Source organism: Glossina fuscipes, unplaced genomic scaffold (assembly GCF_014805625.2).
Source record: "Glossina fuscipes isolate IAEA_lab_2018 unplaced genomic scaffold, Yale_Gfus_2 1, whole genome shotgun sequence".
Classification (NCBI taxonomy): domain Eukaryota; kingdom Metazoa; phylum Arthropoda; class Insecta; order Diptera; family Glossinidae; genus Glossina; species Glossina fuscipes.
In genome coordinates, this window is record NW_023998415.1 from 5,909,815 (window position 1) to 5,926,358 (window position 16,544).

The 16,544-nt window shown below is 34.8% G+C and overlaps 1 protein-coding gene across 1 annotated transcript; it reads left to right on the plus strand.

The window, feature by feature from the left end:
• Positions 1–4,083: 4,083 nt before the first annotated feature.
• On the plus strand, positions 4,084–15,604 carry LOC119632187 (putative mediator of RNA polymerase II transcription subunit 26). The gene is made up of 8 exons (XM_038024990.1): positions 4,084–4,165; positions 4,328–4,486; positions 12,906–13,217; positions 13,333–13,614; positions 13,682–13,826; positions 14,002–14,565; positions 14,630–14,833; positions 14,911–15,604. Exons 3-8 carry the CDS (start codon positions 13,001–13,003, stop codon positions 15,602–15,604), a joined length of 2,106 nt encoding a protein of 701 aa, XP_037880918.1. The 5' UTR covers positions 4,084–4,165; positions 4,328–4,486; positions 12,906–13,000.
• The last annotated feature ends 940 nt before the right edge of the window (positions 15,605–16,544 follow it).

A 16,544-nucleotide genomic window follows, 5' to 3' on the forward strand; every position in this document is an offset into this window, starting at 1 on the left:
GTTCGCATTCAATACCGGCGAGCAAGAATTTGAAACGTTTCTGCTAGGAGTGCTTTTTCACAGACGGTCAGATGGGCAGACGGACAAACAAGCTTAAATCGATTGAGAATTTAATACTGACCAAACGTATATCCCTCACTTGACCTTTTAAGTTTTCTTCTGAGCTTTGAAAACATTTTTTTAAACTGAAAAGTGAGAAAAGAGAGAAGACAGAGGGAGAGAGCAAGTTAATGAAGATATTAACTTTCTTCTTGAACGCGATTGGTCTTCTGAGATTGCTCAGAATGCGATCCTTAGTTCTTTAGTCCGACTGCCATTTTTTATCAAATGGCTGAATGTAATAGATATGCAAGCAAGATTCGCCGTACATGTGTGTGAGCATAACTTTTTCATAATAACAGATTCTGGTAATGCTACTTGCTGATGATTGACGAAGTTGGAAAAGTCGGATCAGCATAGCATTGTAATTGGCGATATGTTCGTCACATTAATACAGGCCTTTTCAAAGCCCTACACGTCGACATAATGCTTTCATATCCGCACGAGTAGTCGAGTAGGTAAGAACCGCGACTACAATGTCAATGTTCGTGGGTTCAAATATCAGGCGCGGCACGCAGTATAATTTGATCATAACTATAATATATATTCACTCATTGGACACAATCATACTAGGCTACGGCCATCTTCTTATCTCCTTCTCTTCTCTCACTTCTCTTTCTAATCGTCACCATGTTACACGAATATGGGACACTTCCTGATTGATTAGAATAAATGGTGCGTTAAATCCGAGCCGAGTGATTCTGAGTGATTTCTGATTGGAAATGCTTTTAAAATCTCATTTACCAGTGCCCATCAGATTTATGCTGAGCAAAACCTTTCGAAATCGTTATATTTTAAAGATAATTTATTCGATTTTTACGGATTTTTGCAGATCTTTGACAAATTCACACACAATTTCAATATGACATCTTTGGTCACCACGACTTCCGATTGTCAAACATGTTGGCCATTGTCTATACCCTCATTACGACTCGTCGATCCTGCTACGCGATTAGCATTCATTACAATGAACTTTTTTCATCAATTGAAGCGTTTTGTTAAAACTTTACAAACTTTAAACCGATAGATCTTTTTTCGATATTTAATTTTGGGGCGATGTGTGGGTGTGCAACAAGCACACTATCACTTACAACGAAATAAGTAGCTTTCCACAGAAGCGATTGCCAGACACATTTCCAGGAACGTGCCATCATACGCTTCACGGCAAAGGGACGTATTTGCCGCATTTGCTCGGGTTAATCCTCATTGTGACGCTTTGATATCCATACTCTCCGCTATAGGAATGAATTTTCTTTAATGTTCACACGCCTTTATCTCTGTCGCTCTTCGTGAAAGCAAGCCACTTGTGTGCACATGGCAATGACATTATCTGACGCTCACTTATGTCTTAGAAGAACTTTATATAATTGAATTAGTATGGTTTCCCTGGATTACATTACATTCCGCTTGTCCTTGACTATAAAATTGCCCAATAAAATGTCAGCGGATCGATTATTGTGCCTTTCATTATCACTTTCGACATTTTAAACATTGTTCAAACTTTTTGACTCTTCCGTCATTTGTCGTTCTTCTTTCTTCGAGTTGTTGTTGTTTCGGCCATTACCTCTGCTGAATAACCGATATTTGTTACGCTGACGCCTTCCGATTGAAGTCACTTGTGAAAGAAAATCTTAAATATCTTAATTTACGAATGAATATATGAAATAGCAATAAAAATGGGGGGAAAACAGAAAAGAAGACAGCAGAAGCGAGAGTTTACTGTTGCCATTGTTGCGCCTGAAAAGGATCTTAAGGTTTTTAACGAGACATTTTTGTTATAAAAAATCAGTCAACTTAGATGAGTATTAGTGATAAACAGTAACACCACATAATGCTATGATTTCTTGTCGATTTCAAAGTTCTCGCCACATTATTTATCAGACTCCTGATGTTATGCAATATAAAAATCAGACGAGAATATTTCAACCAATGTTAAGTTTTTGTTTTGCCGACGGCTTTTGTTAAGTTGGTGCGTTATTTTACAGAGTTGAACCCTTCTCGTCTGTTAAGTTGCGCGTTTAACTTAGCTGATTAGCGTTAACATTTAAGTTGTTAAGTTGGGCTTTTAACCATTTATTTATTATAAGCGACTCTGTGCGTTGCCTTTCAACAGGGAATTTAGCGAGGACTTTGTTTAATTTGATAATAAAAATTACAATGCCAATGCTATCAAACTGTGCGATAAGAAATTCCACAAATCACGGGTCGATCACTTTATGTTATATTTAAAATGTTATGTTATAAAAAATTTTTGGCGCAAATACAAATAAAGTTTAAGTAACCTTTTCCTCGCAGTCGAGATTATTTCTAAAGCTGCAAAGTTGTTACTATGTTAACAAAAGCTTTGGTCAGCTTTATTCAAAAAATAATTGTACAGAACTAAAATTTTATCCACTAATTTATGGGAAAGAAAGTAACTTTCATTTCTATTCAAAGACAAAAACATGCTCTTTACAATAAACTTAGCAAAGACATTGTAATTATGACAAATAACAAAGACTTTCTTTTCTTGGTTTTGTAACATAACATATTTGCATTCATAACCAAGCATTCGGCCGATAACGATATAAATAATAATAGAAGCTATAATCAAATTTTCACTTATAAAGCATTAATATTAGTGTATCCTTAGAGGAGCTATCATTGATTTTCACGCAGCAGTAAACAACAAAATGAGAAACGTATGCTTCGCCTTTAGCTAAGACGCCAACTATGGTAAATATTTAAAAAATTGTCAAGCTTCCTTTATAGTAAGTATTAGTAGATTTTATCTCTACAAAATTGCGTGAAATATATATATTTTTTTTACAATTGTTTTAGTTTATTTACAAAAATATTTTCTTCTATCTTTTCCACAATTATAGAAGTATTTTTATAATTATCACTTTATAACAAGGATTCGTGAAAGCGCAACATTTATATATTTATAATTCGTTATCTGTAATTGTGACCGGCTAGAATACCCACACGTTGATTGATTGAATACTTTCAATGACGAGAGACAAATTCATAATCATCATCATTTTTGACATAACTAGCTTGTCCCATAAGCAAATAACTTTACAATATATATTTTAGTATTTAGACAAGAATATTTATTTATTTTTTTTTGAATGTTCATAAAATAGATTTTCCTATAAATCATTGTTGGTCGCTTATCCTCCATATATAATAATCTTAAGGGGATATCCTATAAAAAACCATATTATTTAAGGAAAACCTAGCGGCCTTTTTCAGCAACACAACGACACATACAGAACATGTAGTGAAGACCGTTATTTCAAGTATATATACTTACATAGGCGTGAACATGTATATATATAAGCAGTTTACATAAAAGTTTCTTGTGATAAAATGTTCTCTTGAATTAACATTAAAAGGATTTTTAACAATAACTATTTTAAGAGATAAAGAGAAGTATATATATATATATATATATATATTTTTAATATATATTTGCAAAGGGATGCTGTGAGTTAAATGTTTTGGAAAATGTTTTGATGTTAATAGAGCATCAGATTTTCAGATAAGGTAGTAGCAAAAGGTCATTTTTGACGGTGAACAGTACTAGACACTTTTACGTTTTATTTACTTAATCTTCCATTTAAGGCAATCACTTGAAAGTTATTTATTAATTAAAGTATGCTGTGCCCCAAAAAATACACACCTGTTAAAATAAAGCAAAAAAGAAAAAAAAACAAAACCAAAAGTGGTTTTTAATGGTAGTAAATAGAGTTCTTGTTTTTTCCTTTCCTTTTTTTTTTTTTTCTTCTTTTTTGTTTGTTTAATAATTGGATATATATATACATATATATGTGAAGACAAATGTAAGCGCACAATAAAATCTTTTAGAATGTATATAAATGTGTTCTCCCAAGTGTGTTTAAAGCAGAAAAATGCCAACAAAGGTGTAAATTGTCTTTCTTTTTTTTTTTTTATGTGTATCTCTCTCCATGCATATATATGAATTGAATATAAAACAATAAAAAGAAAAAAAAAAAACAATAAATATATTTAAATAATTTAAAAATGAGTCAAAACAATCTGTTACACTGACTTAACACAGGTATAGTAGAAAGAAAGTATCTTGAATTTTATATATAGATAAATATATGTGTACATATAATTTTGTGTATGTCTGTGATTGAAAAAGTGTAAATATTCATTTCATTATATTGGGTAATTAAACATTACTGACATAACATTACCTTCAATTGCGTTACTTTAGAAAAGCAGTTAAATTTTTAAAGGAAACGCAACAGTTATATAAGTACGGGTTCCTTCGTGATTGAAAGAACAGTTGCAAGATATCATAAATAAAAGCGAAAGCAGTTTCCAAAAATGAAGCAATCGAGCGAAAAATCTGTCCATCTAAATAATGTTATATGTAAGTAAATCGTTTTATTAGCGAGTAATGTTAAAAGATTATCATAATTTTATTGTGGCCTTAATTTTCTCTATTTTCTATTTCATGAAAATGCCTTGAGTATCATTAAAACGTCAAAGTTGACTGCGATAATCATTCAGGATGTATTGCTCGTGTCTCCCATCTCTGTTGTAAAGCTCTGTTGTTAAACCTCTCAATTACTATTACGTTTTATTATGTTCACATACATCCAAGCACTTACACTTTCACTTGTTTCGATACGTTTAAGTATATATATATATATATATGTATATCTTCTCTACCTTAACTGCACAAACATATATACACAAATTTATGTATTCACTTATATGCAAACAATCACTAGGAACATTGCATGTTTTTTTTTGCTTTTATACTACATATCTACTTTTCGTAGCATTCCCCAGCCTATAAAATCCTACAGGCCTTATAAAACTTTCAAAAACATCTACATATATATATATGTAGATATGCGTATATAAGAACTGTTGCTGCTCTTTATTGACAGTATTAATGTGGTGAACAAAAAAACAACAGGTGGATTGTGTAGGCAGTTGTGAGGGCATATAAAACGTATATATCTTACATATATAATAGTAACAGTTTGTTCGATGATAACACATACAAATATATATGAATGTTAACATAGGCATATGGGAGTGTATAATAAATCCATATGCAAATATATATATACATATATGTATATACAATATATACATTCATAATCATATACATATGCATATAAGTATACATCCATTTAATACATACATATTTAATGAATTTTTCATGATTTCATGATTTTCTTTCTTTCCCTTTTTACACCCATCACCGAAGGATTCATTTTGTGAAAACGTTTGCGACGCCCAGAAGGAAGCATCAGAGACCCCTACAATCTATATATATTCTTCATCAATAAAAATTTCTAAATCGACTTAAGCATGCCGGTCTGTCCGCCTGTGTAATGTCTGTTGTAAACATTCTACTGCCCCGTAAATATGAAGCTACCGATTTAAAACTTGGCAGGAAGATAGAAACTTCTTCTTCTTCACCCAATTTAGTGTTGAAAATGAGGCAGATCGGTTGAAAGACACGCCTGCAGCACTACATGGATTGAAAACACGTTTGTTTTTGAGAAGGAATAAAAAATTTTTCTTTTTACACATTTCTCTTAGACTATAGCAAATAATTGTGCAAAAATTTGAACGCATATTCTATGGGCGATCCTGTAAAGCCACACCACACCTGCCCAATATTATCGAATATGAAAATAAAATTTTTTTTACCATACCTTTACAAGACGCAGAATACAAGCGTGAAAAACCTCATGAAGTATATGAATTTTTGTGGAATGTACCCAAAACGTGTCCGTCTGTCCATCTGTCCGCGTAACTGCAAAGTATTTGTGGTATACATTCGCACGGTAGCGAGAATGAAGATATCACCTACAAACTTTTAGTTATTCGAACTTTTCCAAGCACACGCCTGTAACGCCCGCATGCCTATGTAATAGAAACCTTTCTTTTGAGAATAGAAAAAATCAATTGCGCCCACTCTGTATTATAAATGTACTTTACTTGTCTTTTTTAGTATAACCGTGATGGGTATAAAAGATTCGGTCACGACCGAATATAATTTTTTTACATGTATTATTTTTTTTGGTTTTTTTCAATTTTTAATTCACTACCACAAAGAATTCATTATAGTACGTTTTATTATACGGATTAGCCAAAGAATCTCGGTTAGAGACACAAATGCCACAATAGTTTACCTATATATTCTCAATTCGAGAATCTGAATCAATAAATATTGAATACTTTGCTCTTTCATATTTCCGCACACATCAGAATCAGTGCCGCAGTAGTAAGCAGAATATTACTCAATTGAAGATAGATAGATAGATAAATGTGCTCAATATGATTGAAAGGCTAAATAAAATTTCAACAAATAGAAATAAGGAGACATGGATAGAAGACATCCCGTTAGCCGATTAGCACTTCAGCGATGTAGATAACCGTACATTATATTAGATGAAGCGACGGTAAGAGTCTTATTAAAATTGAAAGCCAAGTGACAGTTAACTGATTTGACTGAATCGAACTTGCGTGAATCCTATCCTTTGGATTATGTAAAGAATTTGATTACCAGCATTATTATCCAGCAAACAAACGAAACTTAGGTTCTTATTGGATAATGCAATAAGACTTCTATCAAAGAATATCTGCTGCACCTGCTTGTGGATGTCCCATCAAACAGTCTGTTGATCATTTTTTTTACATCTTATCCCCATTATCATCATGAATTAAAAGAAGAGATAATTTTGGTTTTTTTTTTTTTTCATGGACAATCAAGGATTTGTAATATTATATTCAAACGAAGGGTATTCCGTTAAACGTAAGACTCATTAAGGCCGACAGAAAGAAATCAACTGAACGTGTTAAAGTAAATTGTGCGTAAGTTTTAAGTTTATTAGCCTTTGCAGTTAACTTCTGAGCGGTTTTAAGCATAGGGAATCAGGCGATGGTGCCAAATTGTTAATCACTTTCTCTGCCTGGCTGTCTGTCTGCTCATTGCGTTATGCCTGCAATAGTCTTATATATGTTCTTTTCCAAATATTCCAAAGTTTGTAATTTGTCGCGCGTAAACCTAGACTTTGATGTACTCACTCTCAAAGAAAACAAATTTATCGATGTCAAATTCTCGATAGAGGAGCGGTGATGGTGACCTAAATCCATAATACACAAAAGAACAAGGAGCACATACAACTTTTTTGATGATTACTAAGCGTTCAAGAATCGTAAGACGCTGCATGATAAAACAATAAATTCCCGTCCTGAATATATATATACACACGCGGAAGGCAACACAAAAGAAAAATATATTTGAAAGTGGAAATTATCACATTGCCACAACGAAGAAAGTTATATTCGTTAGTGACCGATTCTTTTACACCCGCCACCATTATCCTAAAATAGGCAAATAAAATAAAAGAATTAAATTTTCATGCTCTGTAATATGGACTGAGCCCGGCTGAGTTTTTTTTGTATTTTCAAAATGAAAAGTTGTGGGCGTTGTAGGCTTGCCTTGGAAAAATTTAAGTCACTTTCAAGTTCTTTTGCGAATTTGTAGACGAGACTTCATTCTCACTAACGAGAGAATGTTTGAGCAGACAGGACGGACATGTTTAGGTGCATTTCAAGTTTACAACAGTCCTAGAATTTATACGCTTTATACTGGTTTTGATGTTTATTTTTGCACCTTACAAAGGTATTGAAAAAAAATTCAAATTTTATACATTATAATATTAGGTAGGCGTGATCAATTTTTTCCATTTTTGTACATGAATGCTACAGCATCGCCCATAGAATATGCGAGCAAATTTTTGTACATTTATTTTGTATAGCTTATGAGTAATGAGTAAAAAAACAATTTTTCATTCCTTTTGGAGGTGTTCTCAGTCAGTGCTTCAACCGATTTAGCTCATTTTCAACACCAGCCTGCATGAAAGAACTTCCAACGTTTCTGCCGGATTTGAAGTCGACACCTTCATTTTTCGGCCAAAAGAATGTATACAACAGACCAACAGCCAAAGAGACGATGATGCTTAAATCGATTTGAAATTTGTAAGTGTCTCTGAAGCTTCCCCCTGGGCGTTGCAAACGCCATCCATCGATACCCGTCATTCTTCGGGGATGGGTATAAAAAGAATCACTCTTAATGAAAGAACCCTTTAGATGCAATAAAAAGCTTAACGTTTCTTAGCATTAGCTTACAAAATGATATGTTTGTCTCTAAGCAAATTATATAGATTGTCGGGAAGGTGGCAGTGCCTGCCTATCCACATTAATACGAATACGCACTGATCACGATTTCAATGATTTTGGACGTGCAGTTTTTATTTGATAGTCACCTGAGGGAAAAATGGTGGAACGCGCTCTTAGGAAGTGTTTATTATCGAAAGCCGATGCGACTAAATTAGAAATGAATTTGACGCTATGTACAGGGACTTTGCACGATGGTTCATCACAATGAAAGCTTGGGTAACTAAATTGAAACGTAACCTCATCAGTTTGATGTGAATATAAACGTTTGCCCAAAGACTATAAACATTGATGAAACTTTTGCTTATGCTAATCAAATATAGCTGAACAATATCGAATTAATCGGTTAAACTGGTAGAAAACGTTATGAACACACCCTGCTAGATATCCATTGAAGATTTTGGCATCAGTAAGTTGACCGGCCGTTGGTTACCGCTTTTCCTCCGAGTCACAACTCGATGATTACAATGGAGAAATTATGCGAAAGCAAGCTTGCATTGGTTATCCAATCAGTCAGCTTATTCGCCGGATTTAACTCCCAGCGATTATTATCTGTTGACAAATCTCAAAGCGATTCTCGCCTATAGCTAAGGATTTGAAGCATACGATTACAGACTTTGAGCTGAGAATATTGATATGGTTCTTGCATTCTTTATACTTATGTAAAACAGTCTCTGGCCAAAGACAAAACAAACATGTCGATCAGCAAATCTTAGATTTGGCAGATCGATGCTATTTCCAACAAAATGACTTACTTGCCTTTACAAAGTGCGAATCAACAAATGGCTCGTATTAAAATTTTATCTCACATTCAAGACAAAGCGATGTTAAGCAATAGTCCGCAAAGGTAGACGGGTGGGTAACACTAACAAGTCAAGTCAAGATTTGCGGGTTGAAATCTCAGTGCGACAGAATGTTCCGTCGGTAACGACATAACACTTACCGTTTGGCCACTCAATAGACCCACCGGCCCGCGGCCACCACTCTATAACATTTCCTTCCCTCATTTTATCCTCTTGTTTGTGGCTGGCATCATGTTACATGGACGGCGCATCCCGGTCATGCAAAAAAAAAAAAAAAATTGAATTATCGACGGTTTGTTGATTTTAAAGAAGACCATGGGATAAAATATCCTTACAGATATCAAAAGGTAGTGTGTTCACAGATGCGAGGGTCGTTTTCCAAATGGAATGAATGTCATCAGTACGTTGCTAAGGCGGAGTGCTGTTGCGAGCTATTGAACAGCAGCAAAAAACAATGACATGTGACATTATTTCACTCTTGGAGAAGCTTTGAAAACAAAGTCAATGAATAGAGAAAAAGCTCTTTTTACTTTATATCGAGACTTATTGACTGACATATTTAAGGTTACCGATCAAATATGATACTCACTCTTACTTAGAGTAAGGGAATAATTGATTGGGAATAACGGATATCCAAGACGACATCCTAGCGAATATAACTTAAATGTCAATCAAATTTTATTTTGTAAAATTTTTGATTGGCTTTGACTTGTCTTGTCCGTAATCATATTTGAATTTTTGTTTGCAATTTAACTCAACTTAAGGACGCGTCATCTGGTTAATCGCGCCTTAATTAGTAACGAAAATCTCTCTTTGTGGAATTAATTGCGAAAATAAAAAACTATTTAAGCCAATCTTTGCTTGTTTTTTTGCTTCTTCCTTTAATATTTAATATCGCTCAAGAGATAACAAGTAAAAGTAAAAGTTTACCTTAAAGCAAATGTTACAGTGAGGTTTCTATCAAACATCACAGATCCTTTACTCAAAGTAAAAGTTAATCAACGTTGATAAAAGCAGTGGCGATTAAAAGAAAAAAATGTGAAGGAAAAGTTTTCAACATTATTTTCGAGTCTTCAATTCCCTAAAGTAAATTTTATCTCAACGAAAAATTCTTATTTCCTTTTATGTGGAATCTCTGCTATTAATGTTATGCAAAGATGTGCACTGAAGCGCTATTGATATCAACTTATTTTAAACCATTACACTTAAGTATGATTTTTTATACCCATCGTCGAAGGATGCGAGTATGGTATATTCATTTTGTCAAAATGTTTGCAGCGCCCAGAAGAAAAGATTCAGAAACATCATAAAGTATATATATATATATACTTGATCAGTATCAAATTCTGAATCGATTTAAGGAATACCATCTGTCGGTCTGTTCCTCTTTGTAAAGTCTGTCGACTATCGACATTATAGTTGACAGCAACATTGCTTGTTGTTATTGAAAATCAGGCAAATTTGTGGAACGACTCGCCTACAGTACCAAGTAAACCGTGAATGCTTGTGTTCTTCCATAAAAAATAAAAAAAAAAGAAAGTGTTTCTTTAGCCATTAGCTATAAACGACACCAGATGAATCTATAGAAAATTTGAACAAATTTGCACCCGCCTATTCAACCCTATAGTTTACCCATACATAACTTTTCTTTGCAATACCTTGACGGGGCGCAAAAACAAGTTTGGAAAAACTCTATTAAAGTATATAAATTCCTGACCAGTTACAAATTCGAAATTCACCTAAGCATGCATTTTGCAAAAAAATTTGAAAGTTACGGAAACAGATCAAGGTATACGCCTACAATGCCCACGCGTCTTTGCTTCAAGTGTCTTTCGCTCTTTGCTCATAACATTGCAACAACAGATGGAGGATATAAATTTCCACGAAACTGTTCTATAAGAATATCAAATATCAGCCACGCCCATTATGAAGTATGCAAATTTATATATTCCCATTATCTCAATTTTCTATAGGGCAACGATGATGGGTAAAAAGGATTCAATCGCAACCGCATAATATAAGTTTTTTACTCGCAATATTATACCTGTAGCTGTCTACATTGGTTTACTTTCTTTTCCTTTTGCGAACTTAGGTGCGCGAGAGCGAAAATATTTGAAAAATTAAAAGCAACAAAAGACGATATCTTTGAAGTGAAAATGAAATCGCATTGTAATTTCACTTAGGGGCATTTTAATCGTTTTTATTAAATCTCTGCCGCAGTAGATATTTAAGACGAAATTCAATTTCGATAATATTTTCATGAATTAATTTTTACGTAACGACACATATGGAACACTATGTGCATTTTTAGCCCAACAATGAAAAATGGCAAATAATTTTTCATTAAAAATTGTTTTATTGTCGTCCATCCATAATCTATACACTTTTGTTATAGTATTTTTCCCATCCTGCTTACGAGGCCTTCAGAACATATTTTTTGAACTCATCAACAACTGCGACTTCTGGCAACGCAATTTATACATGACTTTCGCCATGCACTTAAATTGATAGATTGTGCTCGTCGCCCAATACGTAGTTTAGAGAAATCATTCCGATTATACTAATACTGGTAGGATAGGTTATTTCGCAATTGCTTAGACCCAGACTATTAACAAGATGGCAAAGTCATTGAAAATTTAAACAAGTTAGAAAATAAGATGCGGTCGTGATCGAATCTCTTATGCCGATCACTGTTATTCTAAAATGGACAGAAAAAGTAAAAGGATCCAATTTTGAAAACGGAGATACACCTTTCAATCGATCCAAAAATTTTTGCCAAATTTGAAGTCGATATGTTAACTTTTGGGATCAGAAGAATTGTTCGCACATAAATCTACAAAGATTGACAGACGGCATGGAAAGGCATACATACTTGAAAAGTCGGTGTTTGCTAGTGATCAAGAACACATATACTTTGTAGGATTTTTGAAGCCTTCTTCTTGGTGAACATCTCCCACTTCCTCTTCGGTGGTGGGTATAAAAACGAATGAAACGCATCCTTTTATCTCACGATATGAACGCGAGAACTAATTGTGAAACTATCAACAATATCCGCACGCGATACATACAGTTTTTCAAAGAATTTTAAACGGCTAGAAAAGCGCTTCGTAGATCTCTATATACGTATGTAATCCTAATTAGGGCTTGTAAGCAAATCTATTTAACAATATTCAAATTCTCTCTTTTCGACTTCGGTCAGACGAACTGCTCGATAAGTTTCTATTGTAATCATAATTCTCAGAATTGCTTAGGCAATCGACGATCGTTCTACACGCTATTGTATTCGTCGCATCATACGAAAGATTGGTTAATGAGAAGTTAATGATTGTCACGTCTACAGATGGTAAGCGCAGACTTTACACACTCTCGCTCTCTCAGCAGGCATTATGGCATAAATTATGATGTCCGTCTATCCGTGCAGTCGCGAGTTCGAATCTATTGAAAATATGTTAACACTTTTAAATTCAAGTCGTCTCTTCCTTATCCTTGCTATTCGTGGCCCTTATCAGGACAGTTTGATGATTTCTCTATTGTGTTTTACTTTTTTTTGTTTTCATCTTGTGTATGCAATTAATATGTTCGTGATTGACTCACTGATGTGAGCACATTATATTAACCAAGTTTCTTTTTCGACCTTAACTTTTTCAACACCACGTACTGCTTCATGTATATCCCAAGTAGGCCATCATCCGCATATTGCTTAAGCAAATTTGTGTACTGATCTGCGTATAAAAAAGCAGTTTGATATGTAAGTGTTTTTTTTTTTTTTGTTATTTTTAGAAAGCAAGCAGCCGTCGTTACGAAACATAAAAACATAAGAGCAACGATAACCGCAGCAACATTGAGAGCAAACTACAAAAAGAAAAATCGATGAAATGCCTTCAAGACGAATGGGTGGTGGGGGCAGTGGTGGGACCACACGTCGCAAACATTCGTTAGGAAATTTACGGCGAGCTCATCCAGCCTCAGGAGCTACATGGAACGTGCAAGTTGTACGCGGCAAAATGTCATCAAAATGTCTATGGCATGCTTGTCGTGCATTGGTTTTAGGTTTAACGCTATTGCTGTTGGGCGCCGGCATGGCCACTATAGGTAGAAAGCAAAGTTAATTGCATAGAGTTTAAACAAAAAAAAAAAAAACAAAAAACGAAGGGGAGAAACCATGTTCTTATTCGATTATCTTCTTTCTCCTTCTTCTATGGCATAGGTTATTATGCTGACTATCTATCAATGGGCTCAGAGCTACGTGGTAATGCTACGGTGCGTGTGAAAAACGACCTTAAAGGTTTTCACTTAAATAATTTTTCATACGTCGGCCCGATTGTAATGGGTTTTGGTGGTTTTATTGTTGTTGCATCTTGTGTTATGACTTTTGAAGCGAGAGATTCAGCAGCTAAAGTAGTGCCAGCTCGTTTAAGGGCCGTCGGTAACAGTAAAACTACTGTGCGCAGTAATCAAAGCAGTGCCGCCTCACAGCGAAGAGCAGCAGGTTAAGTTTTAATAAGTACATACATATATATAAGCTGCACAAAAACGTGGATTTTAAATAATTATAGGAATACAGTTGCAAGCTAGTCGCTGGGATCAACATTTCGGAGTGTTTCGTTCGTCGCCCGCGACGGAAATTCCACAACCAACGCCAGCACCCCTCGATCGCGAAGCCTTAACTGCAGAACTTATCAAATTTTCCAAATCCCTAAGGTATTTAGTTTAATAAAATAATACTCAATGCTTTCAACTCCTTAAAAACTTGTAAATAACATAACTTTCCACGACATCTGTAAATTCATCTCTCTCTTTAACATATGTATGTATATCTATCTAAACATCGCGTTTCATGCTTGTTCTCTCCTTCTCCTCAAATTTCCTGCTGTAGTGCATCTGCTCGCTTTTCACCGCAACTGCGACGGCTTACCTTAACTGGCTCTGTGCCAAATCTCTCCACTCATGCCAATCATCCTCTCGCCTATTCCACTAATATATCACATTTGCTTTCGCCGAAACACAAATCCCTGCTATTGATGGAACACAAACGTTTTCGCCACTCGCACCATCGTCACCATCATCATCATCATCAACATCACAACCACCATTACAACAATAACCATCAAAATCGTCCTAAATCAAATAATAACAACAACAACAACAATAGTGGTCGTCAGATCAAAAATCGTGGTACACGTATTAGTAATAGTTTAATTCAAAGAACAACACGCGAGAGTACTGGTTCGGTGGCCTGTACTTTATTACAACCGCCTAGTAATAAACTTTACTGGCATGCAGCTTCATTTGATGAGAGTGCACGATCGGATAAACAACTCGCGCGAATGGTAGAGCGTACAAAACGTTCCGATACAGCAAAAAGGCACGTGCTGTCACGTCAGAAGCCAATTGAACAAGAAGAAGATAAAAGCTCTGTTAGTCCACTAACTAATCGCAGGTAAAAGCACGAGATTTAATGATTTGTAATCAGGGACATTCGAGTAAACACAGTTCTCCTATAGAAACTCTATCATGTCGGATTCATCGTATAGCGGCCGCTGGACGGCACGTTGTACTTCAATAGCCAGCCGAGCATCAAGCATTGATTCGCGACGCATTCAAGTCGACCTACATAGCCCTGAAGTAATGCCGAAGTCCATATTACGTTCACCGAAACGGTACAGTTCAGGACCTTCAAATAATTCGTCAGTGGAGAGAGAATTCAGGTATGATTTAGTATTATAGAGATATGTCATCATTGCTTTTCTCATGTAAATGCAAATAAATTTTATTTACTTTACAGAAGTCAGTTATCGGTTTGTTCTGAACCACCGGCAACCATACGTCAACTTTCGGGTCAGTCCAGTCTCGAGCCTTGTCTACCGGAAGAAGCAATAGAAACGATCGATGAAAAAACCCAAGTCAATCTTAGCGACTCATCTAAATCTCCCGTATCTCCGTCAACGCCAGAAAACACCGAGCCATCGCCTATTAAACCGGATAGTAAACACTGCAATCGTTTCGCTGCGATTAAAAAGCCCCGACCCGATTCATTACCGCTAACGGGTTCAGCTACGATTTTGAATTGCACAAAATCTAAACATGAATTCAGCGATAAAGTGTTGCAACGGAGCAACTCAACGCGGACGTTCTATCGACCTAAACCGCAAATATCGCCCAGACATAATGATTCCATATTTTATATACGTTCACTGGAACAGCGTGACACTTATGATTGGTATGATTCCGAGCAAGTAATTAACGAACGTCGCTGCACATTACTTAAAGCAGATAGCGAAACCGCATTAACAGAAAGAAAGCAAAGTAGTTTTTCAATACCTGAACGTATCAATGAGAACTCACACCATACGTCCGTTGATATTGAAGATGTGACACCGACAACAACAACAACAACAATAGTAACGAATAACGAGACAGTCTTGCAAATTGATATAGACGTTCGCAACTCAACGGTCGAGGTGAGTAAAAACACTTAGATGCGCAGTAACCAAATAATTACTTTACAATTTAGTGTTGCGTTATATAAAAGGCAACAAAAGAGATTAAAAAATTTAGGCAAAATCAATATATCTTTAGTTTCTCAATTTTAGTTGACGTTTTAAACGGAATTGCAGGAAAGAGTATTGAATTCGATTTTAATTGAGAAAAGTATTTAGTTTTAAATTTATTGTTGATGTTATAGTGAAATCAATATGCAACTAATACATGCATTAGATAATTTTTTTGTGTTTGCACAGTGAATTTCCCATATTCACCGAGAAAACTTTTTTAAATGCCAACAACAAGTTTAAGGATAATTATTATTAAAACCACAACAACACACCTATATGAAAATAAAACGAACACCCACTGTGCGTAATTCTTATGATATCGAAAAATCTATATCTACTCACATTATCAATTAACAATAATCTAATAAAGTTTCTAAGTTCAGCTCAAATGCACTTTAGTTGTTTATGAAAACGCAAAAAAAAAAAATACACTTTGGGCGAATTTTGTACACCCACCATATCCTACTAAGGAACGTTTATTACTTCGACTTGCTTTACATTCCATTATACGTGGCAATCTGTATGCAATACAAAGGCATTTATTGCCTGCCTATGGATATATCATATACCTATCAAGTGCATAGCGCACTATCATATTACCATTTTTAGGTTAATATTGTTTCTCTCATAACTTTGTATCTACTTCATTCAATTCATCCAATTTTTCGAATGATTTTCGACATAATATCACTCATTCACGTGTTTACCTGTTATGCTATTGTCCGGGTTTTATTCCGGAAAATTCCTTTGAGTTGTCTAAAAATAATAAGAAATAATTTCTCTGTCGACAACATTACTTAAAAATAAAAACCGGCGTTTCGATACCCTACAATAGTAAGTGGGCGCGGCTGATTTATTTATTTTT